This window comes from Anser anser (genome assembly GCF_964211835.1).
Source record: "Anser anser genome assembly, chromosome: 1".
In the NCBI taxonomy this organism is placed as follows: domain Eukaryota; kingdom Metazoa; phylum Chordata; class Aves; order Anseriformes; family Anatidae; genus Anser; species Anser anser.
The window spans coordinates 135,036,725-135,051,217 of NC_139720.1; the positions used below are offsets into that span (position 1 = coordinate 135,036,725).

A 14,493-nucleotide genomic window follows, 5' to 3' on the forward strand; every position below is an offset into this window, starting at 1 on the left:
TTTTTTTATGATGAGGAATGACACTCCCCTGACTCTGGAAACAGACTAAGGGTGCAGTAGGTAGAATTTTTGGTTCAGTAAAGGTTATTTTTAAGTCACTACATTTAGTCCACACTTACTATCAACAGTGTGTAGGATGTAGCTGATTTTTTTGTGAAATCTGTACAGCAGCTATTGAAGTGCTGAAATATGTGAAATTCATATTGTTTTTGATACTTAACTCATAATCCTTTGAGACTTCCTAACAAGGTAAAATATTCTAGCTTTAGCCTGTTAGCTTTGTATTATCAATGCTTGTCACCACTCCTCTTCAGGTCTGAAACACTTGTCATTTTAAAGTCAACAAGTTGTTGATATATTATTATTATTTTCTTTAAAAAGAGACATTCTGAAAAGGAAAATAAATAGTGCAATATGATATCTGAAATGAAAGATAAATTGTGTGTATGGGGTCATCCTTTTGGCAAAATTTAGTGGAAATATGTCTGGTAGCACAAATTATGGGAATGAATTCTGAATCTGTTAGTTCTTTGTTCCAAAAGTCCAAGAAATATTTTGTCTGTCTAACTGAATTGGGAGTTTTGGAAAAGCACTTTCTTTCTGAATGTTTTCATCTTATCTGCTTCTGTTCTATCAGAAATTGGTAATAAATAATACGGAAAACTTTTTCTTTAAGCATTTAAGACATTAAAGATAGATATATAAAATTCTATGTGAGTATATATTACATGGATTCATTTGAACAAGTAATTGAGACCAGGGTCTTGTTGATAGCTAATTCGAGCTATTTTTCTGTACTCTGCCTCTCTCTTTCTCACACAGTGTCCACATAAAATTACTACCTGAGAAAATGAACTGAAATACTTACAAGGGTAGGTTTTGCAGAAGCTATGCTTCCCTTATAATAAAAAGTGACAAACAAACAAACAAACAAACAAAAAACAAAAAACAAAAAACAGTTGCAGTTGAATTCAGATGAAATCCACAAGGATCCCATTGGCAACACACTTGCCTCCTTTTCCCCCCTTCCTCTAACAGGTGGAGGCTCCATGCAGTGGGGCGAAAAGGGAGCTGAGCCTTGGCCAGGCCTGGCACTGCTCCCCCAGCCCTTGCTCTCAAACCCGGAGTCTTCCTGGGGTGACCTTCATCCTGCACATTGCTCTGGCTTTCCCTGCCACAGCCACACTGCCTGTGACTCCTCCTCAACTCCTTACAGGGCCCAGACTCTTGGCTGCATCTGAGCCCTATTGTCTTTCACAGAATCAGAGAATCACTGAATGGCTGAAGTTGGAAGGGACCTCTGCTGGTCATCTGGTCCATCCCCCCTGCTCAAATGGGGCCACATAGAGCCAATTGCCCAAGACCATATCCAGACGGCTTTTGTAGATATCCAAAGAGGAAGACACCACAAACTCTCTGGACAATCTGTGACAGTTGTTGGTCAACTGCACAGTAAAGTGTTTCCCGATATTCAGAGGAAACCTCTTGTGTTAGAGTTTGTGCCCATTGCCTCTTGTCCTGTCACTGGACACTACTGAGATTAGCCTGGCTCTTCCCTATTTGCACCTGTCCTTCAATTATTCAGACATTGATGAGATCCCTCTTCCCTTCTCCAGGCTGTACATTCCTAGCTCTCTCAGCTTTTCCTTAGAGCTGAGAGGCTGCAGTCCCTTAACCATCTTTGTGGCCCTGTGTTGTACTCTGTAGCTCTGTGTCTCTCTTGTACTGGGAGTCTTGAACTGGACTGGGGAGCTATTTCCAGCATGGCCTCCTCTCAGCTGTCATCCTCAGATGCTATGGAGGCTCTGAGTGTATTCCACATGTAACCTCTATTCTTTTTATTCAAATGATGTGTTCTTTAACTGTATTGCCTAGAAGAGGAAAGTGTTGTGTACTTGTCAAGATACTGAAGGCAAGGAAAAAACAAGCTAGTTTTTCTCAGTGTAGATGCTAAGACCCAAACCAGTTTGACCATGAAATAGTAATGAGCTATAATTGATAAAAAAACTCATGGCAGGATCCATTATAGAAATTTGTTTTTCAGAAATGGGGGTCCTCTACATTTCCATAAACAGAAAAATAAACAAACAAGAAAACCCTAATAAACAAAACAAATGAACAAACAAAAAATCAATAATATGATAATATTTTCAGAATGGAAAAAAAAAACCCAGCCTTCATCTAAAGACAAAACCCTTTTAGCTTATCTGGTAAAACATCATCCTTTGCATTGAAAATGCTATCAGTTAAGGTTTCGCGATATTAAAAGAAAATGAAACCAGGGCATGTGATGTAAAAAATTGGCCAATTTTGGCAGGCATCATTAGCATCCCAGATTGTATGTTATGAACTTTGGTGTTTTGTGTATTTTGTTTAGCACCTTCTTCATTTAATGAACATTTTTTCTCATAATTTAATAGTTATTGGGTTACAGTGTCAGGAAAATCACAGCCAGAAAAGAGACTATTAGAGCTAATTTAGCCATGTCTGTGCACTGAACTAGTATCAAGTACAATTAGACCTTTCTAGAAGGTATTTATCTAACCTCTTTTTTCATAAACTTTTATGAAGGTATAATCTCTCTCATTAACATCTGGAACTGTCTAAAAAGCCTTAAATTTTTCTAATATGTGTTCTGATTTTTTCTTGTAGAAAAAATGCAGGGACCTCTCAATTATTTTTCAACAGTCCCGGGAATCTGGAGAGATCACAGCTGACTGGAAGCTGGCAAATGTGGTCCCAATTTTCAAGAAGGTCTAGAAAGAATATCCTGGCAATTACAGGCCTGTCAGTTTTACTTTAGCCTGGTAAAATTATGGAGAAGATTAGTCTAGGAGTTATTGAAAAACACGTAAAGAACAATGCAGTCCTTGGTCAGAGCCAACACGGGTTCACTAGGGGAAGGTCATGTCTAACAAACTTAGTTTCCTTCCACAAGATCATCCAGCTGGTTGACCAAAGGAAGACAGTCAATGTAATCTTTCTGGATTTCAGTAAGGCTTTCAGTACTTTCTCTCACAGTATCCTTCTGGACAAAATGAACAGAATACAGTTAGACAAAAGCATAATAAGATGAGTGAACAATTGGCTGATGGGTTGGGCCCAGAGGGTTATTGAAAAAGGGGTTACATCAGGCTGGCAACCTGTCAGTAGTGGGGCTCCCCTGGGCTCCATTTTAGGACCAGTCCTCTTCAGTGTTTTCATAAACGATTCAGCTGAAGGACTTGAAGGTTTCTTGAGCAAGTTCACAGACGATAGCAAATTGGGTGGAGCTGTTGACTCCGTCGAGGGTGGTGAGGCCTTTCAGGGAGACAAATTAGAGACCTGGGCAATCACTAACAATATAAAGTTTAACAAGAGCAAATGCCAGATTCTGCACCTGGGAAAGGGCAACCCTGGTTATACATATAGCCAGGGGGATGAGATGCTGGAGAGCAGCCCCATAGAAAGGGATCTGGTGGTTTTGGCTGATAGCAAGGTGAACATGAGCCAGCAGTGTGCTTTGGCAGCCAGGGGGGCCAACTGTACCCTGGGGTGCATCAAGAATGGCATTGCTGGCCAGTCAAGGGAAGTGATTATCCTGCTCTACTCTGCATTGGTGCAGCCTCACCTTGAGTACTGTGTGCAGTTTTGGGCACCACAGTATAAGAAAGATATAAAATCGTTAGAGATTGTCCAAAGAAGGGCAACTGAGATGGTAAAGGGTCTGGAGGGGAAGACGTATGTGGAGCAGCTGAAGTCACTTGGATTGTTCTGCCTAGAGAAGAGGAGGCTGAGGGGAGACGCCTCATGGTGGTCTGTAACTTCCTCACAAGGGTGAGCGGAGGGGCAGGCACTGATCTTTTCTCTATGGTGAGCAGCGATAAGACCCAAGGGGATGGCTTGAAGCTTCAGCAGGGGAGGTTTGGACTGAATATCAGGAAAGGTTTTTTTACCAAGAGGGTGGTTGGGCACTGAAACAGGTTCCCAAGGGAAGTGGTCACATCACCGAGCCTGCTGGTGAAGAAGCATTTGGACAATGCTCTCAGACATGCGATCTGATATATAAATATATATATATATTTGGTGATCTTGTGTGAAGCCAGTAGTTGGGTTGGGCTTGCTGATCCTTGTGGGTCCCTTCCAAATCAGATATTCTATGATTCTATATAGATTAAAAAAAAAAAAAAAAAAATTTCCTCTCAAGTCAAGCCATGTTCATTTTTTTCCATGAACATGGAAAAAAATCACAGTTCTGTCTCTAGATTATTTTGATACAGGAAAACTATTATCATGCCCCTACTCTTTCATCTCACATTGAAATCTGATGAGCCTTTTTATTTCAGCTACTCTCTTCTCAAGAAATTATATTTCTTGTCACTGATTAGACATTACCCAGCTTGTCCAAAATCTTGAAATGTAATGCCCCAAACTAGATGCAGTACTTCTGTTGAGCTGTATTTCTGCTGAGCTTCCATTAACAATTTATCAGATGGCATAACTGCCTTTTGTTTCCTTCATATATATATATAATACATATATATATATATATTTTTTTTTCCCAATAGAATTGTGCAACTTGTGATTTATTAACCAGTTACTATGATATGCACATTTTGGAATTATATGCTGCTCTCTCTTATCAAAGCCATTAATTAAATTATTGAATAAATCTGACTCTTTGGAGACCCCACTTTAATTATCTGCCGTGGTGTGTGTGATATTGTGATATTGAAGCAGTTGTGCATCTGACTTATGGTAGTTTTAGTCAGATCATACATCCTTAGAAAGATTGTGAAAAATACTCTATGAATTAGCCCTTTCCAAAATCAAAGTATCTCAATCACATCTAGTTTTCCCTTTTTACAACTGGGTTAGTTATCTGATCAAGAGAAGCAAAAGATATTTTATACAATTTATTCAGAAACATATTGTGGCTACTTTCATCACCATATGCAGCAGACATTTATAATTGTCTGATAAATTACATTACAAGTATAACAATTTGTTGAAATATTTCCACCTTGTCTTCTTGTACTTACAAAAGATAATCTGCCACCCTGAATGTGAATATCATTGAGCTATACATCCATAGCCAAATGTGAGGGTAGGAGAATCTGTGGTAAAATATATTTTCATTTTCATTTCAGGCATTATGAACTCCTGAAAAGGGAAATATGAAACCTTACTATCTCATAGTAGGTTGAATTATTTCTCATTAGAACTGTCTGGTGAGCACTAATGTCAACACCTTTAAAAACTGAATTTAAAAAAAAGAGAGCTAGCTAACCAGGTGGAAATCAACATATTAATGAAAATGAAGAGACTATGTTTTCATTTCTTTTAATTTCCAGGGTACTGGACTGTTTGAATTTCAAATTAAAAGGAAAGAGAAACACTTAAAGTACAACTTTCCTCCACTTTTTTTTAAATAACTATTAAATGTCCTTGAAGGATAGCCTCAGGCACATATATGGGAATCTGTTAAACTGATGTTATTTTACCTCTAGTGAACCTCATCACATAATTGCAACTGCACATAACTGCATTTCAATGAAAATATTGCTACCTGGATTTTTCTTCTCTCTTGACATACTCCCCACATACATAAAATACTAGCGAGTAACTGTCAATTTAAGGTGATGTTTTAGAATTACAGTTTACCAAGGCAGTGAAATTACAGATTCAAAAGAATGTATATTTTCTTTGAATTTTACATGTGTGTAAGATATATTGTGAAAATAGAAAAAGAATTTGTCTAATATAATATTTCTGAAGTCATATGCAGAAAAAATGGGAAAGTTAACAGTGGAAAAAAAAATGACTCTGGAAAAAGTACACGAATGCATGCATAACTTTTTTTTTTCCTTCCCTTTCTTTTTCCTTACAATGAAATACTATGTTTTCCTAAACACAATTGTTTTTTCCCCACTTTTGCTTTTTGAATTTTATCATTTATTGATATTTACATTTTTTGAGGCATGATTTCAGGTGAAGATGAGAAGAGAGGTAAAGAGGATAGCAGAGAGATATGACAGAATATGTATTACCACCATGGGTCTTGCTTATTAAATGTTCTATTTTTGTCATTTTCATTGTTCTTTGGAGGTTAATTAGCAAGAATTCTAAACTCATATAATTTGCCTGATCTGCCTGATACCAGTGACATTAGAATAACTGAAGACTAATACTATTCTGCAGCAACAGACAGTGACACTCTATTAGTACATAGTTGTGTTCTCACTGTTTCTTTCAGCTGCCATTATGCTATACTACTTGGCTATATATATTTTGTTATCGCTGTCTCTTTTTTCCTTTTTTTTTTCCCTCCAAAAATGATTGCCTTGTATAAAATCATTAAAAGAAAAAAGGTAGGTATGGTGGAATACCAGTTAGTAAAGCACAGGAAATAGAAGGGTATTGTTTATCTGGATGAAATCTTTTTTAATGTGCATACAGAGTTGTTTGGAAGTGTTTCTAAGTGTTAAACTGTAGGCAGATTTTGGATTTATTATAACCAAAGAGATTCTTATTCAAACTGCTCAGAAAAATTGATGTTTCTCTCTCTTTTTTTTTTTTTTTTTTTTTTCTTTTTTGTTACTGGTCTCTAAGTAAGTCCACACAGTAGTAGAAAGGAAATAAGAAACATCACCTCTTTTCCCTTATCTTTCCTACTCAGTTGGAACAGCATGCCTAGAAATTTAAGCTCCCATAAAATTGCTCAACTGTAATCGTAAAATGCTGATTAAATAACACATAATATATCCTTGAGAATATGATAAGAAGTAACATCTTCTCAAGTTACCCTGTCTTTGAATAAACTGAAGGTAATACAGTAATTATTCAGTACAGTTTGTAAAGCTTACACTTCCAAAATTACTACAGCATGAATCTCTAAACTTAGCAGGTGGTGCCTCAGCTTCTTCAGATCAGTTGTCAATGGACTTTTCTGACTTAAATGAGCCCTAGAGAATCTGCTATATTTTAATATCTTTGGTAGCTTTCCATGTAGTTTGAAAATTTGCAAAATCACAGAAATCTTAAAAAACAAAAACCCAAACAAACAAATAACAACAACAAAAATCAGCTGCCAGCTGTTCCTCCAACATTGCCTTTTTCTTGGAGCCCATAATGGTCCTATGACAAAATTGAAACTTCAGTGTGTTCTATACACAAATAATCCAAGAGTGGGATGTGAGAGACGTACTAGAGTTGTAAGCCTAACATTGTTTAGGATAAGCATGGAAAATTAATAAGCTGCATTGTGATTTGCAATATGGCAATATCCCATGAAAAAGACTTAGAAATGAGATAAAATCTTTAACTCAGGATACCTCTTTTTCCTCCAGAGTTGTGTAGTCTTCTGACTGAGTCAACAGAAGTAAGATTTGGTCCAAATTATTTATTTCCACATGTATATTTTTGTATGTTATGACTTTCTTAAGTAAATCCATCCAGATTAGCTTTTTAAAGTGTGTATATTCAGCATATTTTAGGTGCTAAATTATATTTATATAATTTTCTAATATATTATTGGGTCAGGCTATAAACAGCAACTGCATGCATAAGAGATATGTAATTTGTCACCCATTAAAGACCTAATGGTCAACAACTTTAACATTCAATATATTACAACAGTAAAAGCAATTGGTGGTAGTATGTCTTCCAGTGAGTTTCTTAATATTTAGTTTAATAGTAATATCCTTTTTTTTTTACTCATGTAAATGTTTGGTAAAGTGCTCAAATGATAATTATGTTGCAAGAAAAATGCCTTGTTTAAAGAAATTGTACAGAAGATGAGTACTATGAACAGATATTTAGATTGCATCAAAACTAAAAGCAATCCGTCTGTTGCTTTGGAAAATAAGTTTCTAAAATATCATTATAAACAAGAGAAGTTATTTCAGTCAACTTTTCAAGAATTGAAACAACTCACAGAAAGACTGATAAAAGAAGATGTACACGTGGGATGAATTTGGCAGTTCTCTTCAGCTTTGCTCATTAGACTTAAATTTTCTTAACTAAATCCATGATTAATTGAGATGCTTAGTCACTCAGACAAGCAATATGTATGTCTCATCTGTAATCCCTTAACAGGTATCTACTCCTCTTGCTCCAATAAATAATGCTGTAATAATGGAGGAGACTACTACACAAATAAGCTCTTAATTTATAGATGTTGCAGTAGGTATTGCAACAGCAGTAAGTGTTGATTTTGAGGGGTCTAGAAAAGTGTCAGTGAGGCACCAAAAAGATAGGAATCTGTCTTCCTTTGTGGCTGCTTTTTGAACTACAGCATTTCAGATCTTGCCCTACACTACGTGAGAACTACACTACACCATTCTCAAGTAAATGGGTTGCAGATCTACAGTTCCTCCTTTCCAACACTTTTTCTTGAGGAGTAAACTTTTTCTAGTTAGATAGTTTCTAGAGGATAAGAAAAGAAAAGCCATTCTGTGGTTATAATAATAGACTTCCAGTATGACCTCTGACTGCCTACTTTGCCTGCAATTTTCTAGATGTCAGGTTGTGTTGGCTGCAGACATATGGCTTGGAAATATATTTTTGTGTCACTGCTCCTCTTCTTAAAAATACGATAGGCTCAGTTTTGGTAAAACATTTCAGTTAAAACCTTTAAGCCTGCAAAGCACTTATGCAAATGTTTAATTTTAAACATGTGAATAGTACTATTAACTTTGATGGGACTATTCACATACCTAAAGCTAAGGACATGCTTAAATGCTTCACTAATAACAGTGAAGGAGGGGGAAAGAACACCCATGACCTCCATTTATATTATTGCTTCATGATTTTTTTTATTTATAGCCTCCTTTATGGCATTCAGCATCACACTATTGGAGCATGTCAAGAATATTAATGTTGCCATTTATTTGCCTTTTCTTTACATCTGATGTGCTTCAGGAAAAAAAAAAAAAAGAGGGTCCTGTAGAAGACTGGGTTGCTTATGTAGGTAGGCTATCATGATAAGTTCTTGATACAATTATAAAAAATATATTAATAATTTCCCTCACAAAGCCATAAATATGTTCCAGTGCTTTGAGATTTTCACAATCTTAATTTTCCTAATTTTCTGAAAAAAAAAGCCTGAACCAGAATTTTTCTGGAAAACAATAACTTTCTAATCTTCTCTTGTGTATCCAAGTAAAACAAAAGAAGCTGTCATACTTTTAAAATAGTTGCTTAAAATGTATTATTCACTGTGTAACTTCTTTTGCTGTTCCCCAGATGTCATAGTTGTTATAGGTCCCAACCTTTAGATTAGGACCCATGAATCTAATTCAAGAAATTCACACGATGCCTCTGTTTCTATTAGAAATAAAGATACTACAAAGGAAATAAAATATTACGTGTTAATATTGACACCTAGTAAACTGCTTGTCAGAATTGAAAGCCATGTTTATTTCCTTGTCTTTGAAAATACGGTAGCAGAATTTTGACTAACATGTGATATGGATACAAACTGACACAGGGTCACGATTCTAGCAAAACTTCAAGGTTTTACCTCTGCCCACATTTTTGCAGACTCAGATTTGCTTAATGTTAAGTTATTGTGTGTACAGGATCTAGAAGGAATGTGGGTCTTTCCTATATTTCCTAAAATGTTAGCAAGATAAGCTAACAACCATCCATACTAAATGATAGCCATACCACAAATGGTCATTTGGTCATTCTCAAATATAGTCTTTTGTAATTCCTGTTTTGTCTCCATTTGGTCATTCATCTAATATTGGAAATGCAAATTTTAATAACTGACAGTGCTACAGGCTCTTAAATGTGAGAACTAGAGAGCAGAATAAATAGCAATGCCACCTCTAAGATGGAACTGCTGATTTTCTTGGGTGCTGTCTCTGCATCTGTCCCCAGTTCATTACCGTGCTTTTTACAAATGCTATGAAGTGTAATAAAAATAAAATCAAATTAAATATGATGTAATTAATCACTTAGGCAGGAGATTACAAATTCCATCAAACTAAAAAGTTTTAAACAAACAAACAAAAATAACAAACATGAAAACTAAAATATATAGTTATCAAGCTAATACGGTTCAGCAGAAATACTTGTGAGAAATTTGTAATTACGGTTTGTATCTTGTCCTAAGGGTGGGACTTAGGATCTTGGCATTTTGTGATGAAGGCAAAATCCTTCAGTCAGGTTGGCTTCACAGAAAGGATTAAGTTATTTGATGACAAGCTGGTGTAGACAGATCTGTTTTCCACTTTTGCTCTGATATACAGGCTGTCTTCCTGGTCAAAGAATTGTGCTGCCATCACACTGTAATTTCAGGTACATTGACGAGCTGGTGGTAATAAGTGGTAATTGAGACCCCTGTCGCATCCTGTCAATTCTATCTGAGCTGAAGATGATCTATAAGCAGACGGGCTGGACAGCATCAGTCAAATTAGCATGATATATCTACATGTATCATGAGTGGCTGAAGCTCAAATTTTCCAGCTTTCTTACAGTGAATTTTAGTTTGTTTTATAACATAACTAGTTAAATTTGAGTTTGAGATTCAACAACTGGAAAGTACTAAAAGTTGCAATGCTGAAACTCATTCAGCATTCATGAATTTAAGTGTTTAGGAATTTAATTGTTAAATAGTTACAAACTGATTGTGTTAGATAAGCCTTAATTATTTTATTGACTGGAGGCTATGTTAAATCTCAAAGTGAAATTTTGTTAGCTAACACACTTCAGCTTTACCTAGAAAGAGACAGTTGAAGTTTATTCAATTCTATTGTGTCATCTGCCCTACCTAATATTTTCAATCTTCACTTAAAAGAGCTTTTGTTGCATATAATGTTAATATATATATATAATATAGTATATATATAAATATATATACTTTCTAAACTGGTTGTTATGAATGAACATTTCCAGTCTGGTTTACTTTTGAAGTTGTGCGACATCAGATTTCCAGAACAATTCTGATGTTAGACTCCAGCATATGGAACACTTTGGATGCTACCCCATTAGATAGTGTTATGGATTAGTGCAAAATATCAGTCTTATCACAGTTTGTGCCATACACAAAGCTACAGTGCATTAGGAGCTGGAATACATCAAGGGCTAATATTCTAATATGTCTTTGTGGTGGTTTTACTTGGGTGGGCGGCCAAGCTCCACCATAACTGCTCTCTCACTTCCCCTCCTGAAAGAGGAACGGGGAGAAGATATGATGAAAAGGGCTCAGGGCTTGAGATAAGGACGAGGAGATCGCACAGTAATTATCATGACGGGCAAAACAGACTCAGCATAGGGAGATAGTAAGACTTATTGCTTATTACTAACAAGCTACAGAAGTGAGGAACAAAGGAAAGAAACCAAAAACACCTTCCCCCCCATCCACCCTCTTCCACCTCCTCCCCCCGAGCGGCACAGGGGAATGGGGAAATGGGGGTTATGGTCAGTCTATAGCACTTCGCCGCTGCCGCTGCTTCTCGGTTACTCTCATCCCCTGTGCTGTGGGGTCCCTCCCATGGGATGCAGTCCTTGCCGAACTGATCTGAGTGTGGGCTGCCCACAGGCAGCAGCTCTTTAAGAACTGCTCCAGATATGGGTCGGTACCATGGGATCCATCCCTCAGGAGCAAACTGCTCCAACCTGGATCCCCCACGGGTGGCAGCTCCTGCCAGGTCACCTGTTCCTGCGTGGGCTCCTCTCCATGGGCTACAGGTCCGGCCCGGAATCTGCTCTGGCAGGGGCCTTCCACAGGCCACAGTCTCCGTCGGTGCAGGTCCACCTGCTCCACCATGGTCTCCTCCACGGGCTGCAGCGTGGAACCCTGCTCCACCGTGGTACTCCATGGGCTGCAGGGGGACAGCCTGCTTCACCATGGTCCTCACCACAGGCCGCAGGGGACTTCTGCTCCGGCGCCTGGAGCACCTCTCCCCCTCCTTCTTCACTGACCTTGGCGCCTGCAAGGCTGTTCCTCACTCCTCTCACTCTCCCAGCTGCTGTGTGTCACAGCGTTTTTTTTTTTTCCCTGTCTTAAATATGCTCTTAGAGAGGCACAAAACAACATCACTTATTGGCTCAGCTCTGGTCAGCAGTGGGGCCCTTACCAAACATGGGGCAGCTTCTAGATCCTTCTCACAGAAGCCACCCTACGGCCCCTTGCTACCAAAACCTTGCCATGTAAACCCACTACAGTTTCCTTAGTAGAAAGACAAGGAACTAGAAGCTTTATATAACCAGGGTTAAAGTTTCCTGTAAAAGTTTAAAATGATGTAAAAGCATTCCTTTTAGGAATTTAAACCTGCAGTTAGATGTGTGTACAAGGCAAACTACTATGACATTGAATCCCAAATAGAAATAGATTTATTTATTTATTTATTTATTTAATTTGAGGATTTTTATAAGTTTTTTTTTTTTTTTTTTTGTATGAGGAGAGGTTAGAAACAAAATTTAGAACTTCTATCAGTTCATCTTCTGGTAAGCCTTAAGGATGCATATGAGTCTAATTTTTTGTAGATATATTTCCAATGTTAATCTTTTCCAGATAGCGGACACCTGACCATCTGTCAGTAGGTCTTTTTGTTCGTGTAGGCTCACAAAAATATTTTGAAATTCTCTGGCACAGATCTTCCTTTCCTAACCACTTCTGTTAATATTATGACTAACATTCAAATTTTGCTTCAGTAATATCAGAGAGTGTTGTCATGGAACTCTGGGGCTCTGTAGATGTTACCTTACCATTTCAGGTTCTTTTGTTATTGCTATTTACTACAAGGAGATTATTTTCTCATTCTGACCATGTCACACTCAGCAGTATGGCATGAGATTTAAGGAAATGGAACATACATAATCTCTCTTTTACTACTATTAGGCTCTTTAAACAGTTTTGTGCAGTGTTCTGTTACATTGAATATAGTAACCAATGTGTACAACCTCTCAAAATTGCTTTAAAAAGCATTGTACAACATGTCATTAATGAGATATAGAGTGTACTGGAAATATAGATTCAGATAAATATTGCGTAGTTTAATTCCTGTAGGTAGAGAAACCTTAAGTAAGGGAAATTAGTTTCATTGTTTTATAATGCTTATTCTGTCTATTTTAGTAGACAATAATCATTGATGCTGCCAATCTTAGCTTCATAGATAATATTTAATAGTATGTGGCACATACTAAGAGTTCTGAGTGAGTAGATTTGTGCAGTTCTTTATTTGTATAATGTGTAGAAGTAAAGTAGCTAAAACATATCACAGTTTTACTAAACTAATAAAAGTCATCCCTTCTTAGGTTAAACATCCCTTCTTAGGTTAAACACAGCCAAGAGCTGGGTTACCATGTTGAAGTTGTTCTTGGGCTTTGGCTTTCATGGTGACTTTTATTTATTATATTATGTTATGTTATGTTATGCTATGCTATGCTATGCTACTCTATGCTATGCTGTTGTCCTGGTTCCAGTTAGGACAGAGTTAATTTTCCTCCTAGTAGCTGGTAGGGTGCTATGTTTTGGATTAGGACGAGAAGAACGCTGATAACATGCTGATGTTTTAATTGTTGCAGAGCAGTGCTTACACCAAGCCAAGGACTTTTCATCTTCTCGTTCTGTTCTGCCAGCGAGCAGGCTAGGGGTGCAGCAGGAGCTGGGAGGGGACAGACCCGGGACAGCTGACCCAAACTGGCCAAAGGGATATTCCATACCATCTGACGTCATGCTAAACAATATATAGGGGTGGCTGGCCGGGGTGGGGGACCGGCTGCTCGGGGATAGGCTGGGCATCGGTCAGCGGGTGGTGAGCAATTGCATTGTGCATCACTTGTTTCGTACACATTATTATTATTAATGCTATTGTTATTGTTGTTATTATTATTATTATTATTGTTATTATTTTCCTGTCTTAATAAACTGTCTTTATCTCAACTCACAGGCTTCACTTTCCCGTTTCTCTCCCCCATCCCAGAGAGGGAGGGGGGAGGGTGAGCGAACGGCTGTGTGGTGTTTAGCTGCCAGCCGGGTTAAACCACAACAGTCCTTTGTCTGTCCTTTGTCAGTCCTTTTTTTCAGTCCTTTTGTCAGTCCTTTTGTCAGTCCTTTTTTTGCCTTCTCCTGAGGCAGGAGTAGCCCAGACTGTCTTACCCAGCATGTTTCTTACGTGCACTACAGGAACTTTATCCCCTTCTACAGTGCGTAACAGGTTTGATTGGGCAGGTCCAGCTCGGTTGGCAGATCCCCTGGTATTGACTAACCAGGTGGCCTTTGCCAAATGTGTATCCCAATTTTTGAATGTCCCAGCACCCATTGCTTTCAGTGTAGTCTTCAACAGTCCATTGTATCGTTCAACTTTCCCAGAGGCTGGTGCATGATAGGGGATGTGATACACCCACTCAATACCATGTTCTTTGGCCCAAGTGTCTATAAGGTTGTTTCAGAAACGAGTCCCATTGTCTGACTCAGTTCTCTCTGGGGTGCCATGTCGCCATAGGACTTGCTTTTCAAGGCCCAGGATAGTGTTCCGGGCGGTGGCATGGGGCACAGGATAT

General features: G+C 37.9%; 1 protein-coding gene across 3 annotated transcripts in view; it reads right to left on the reverse strand.

The window, feature by feature from the left end:
* Positions 1-13,739, reverse strand: part of LOC310896686 (uncharacterized protein) — a 29,342-nt gene extending 15,603 nt beyond the window's left edge. For all 3 annotated transcript variants that reach the window (XR_014581747.1, XM_083829260.1, XM_083829261.1), the window contains exon 1: positions 11,642-13,739. Coding sequence is in view for 2 of the 3 variants with exons in the window: in XM_083829260.1 (XP_083685386.1) it covers positions 11,642-11,837 (196 nt within the window). In the remaining variant the exon portion in view is untranslated. The remainder of the gene's footprint in view (positions 1-11,641) is intronic.
* Positions 13,740-14,493: the final 754 nt, after the last annotated feature.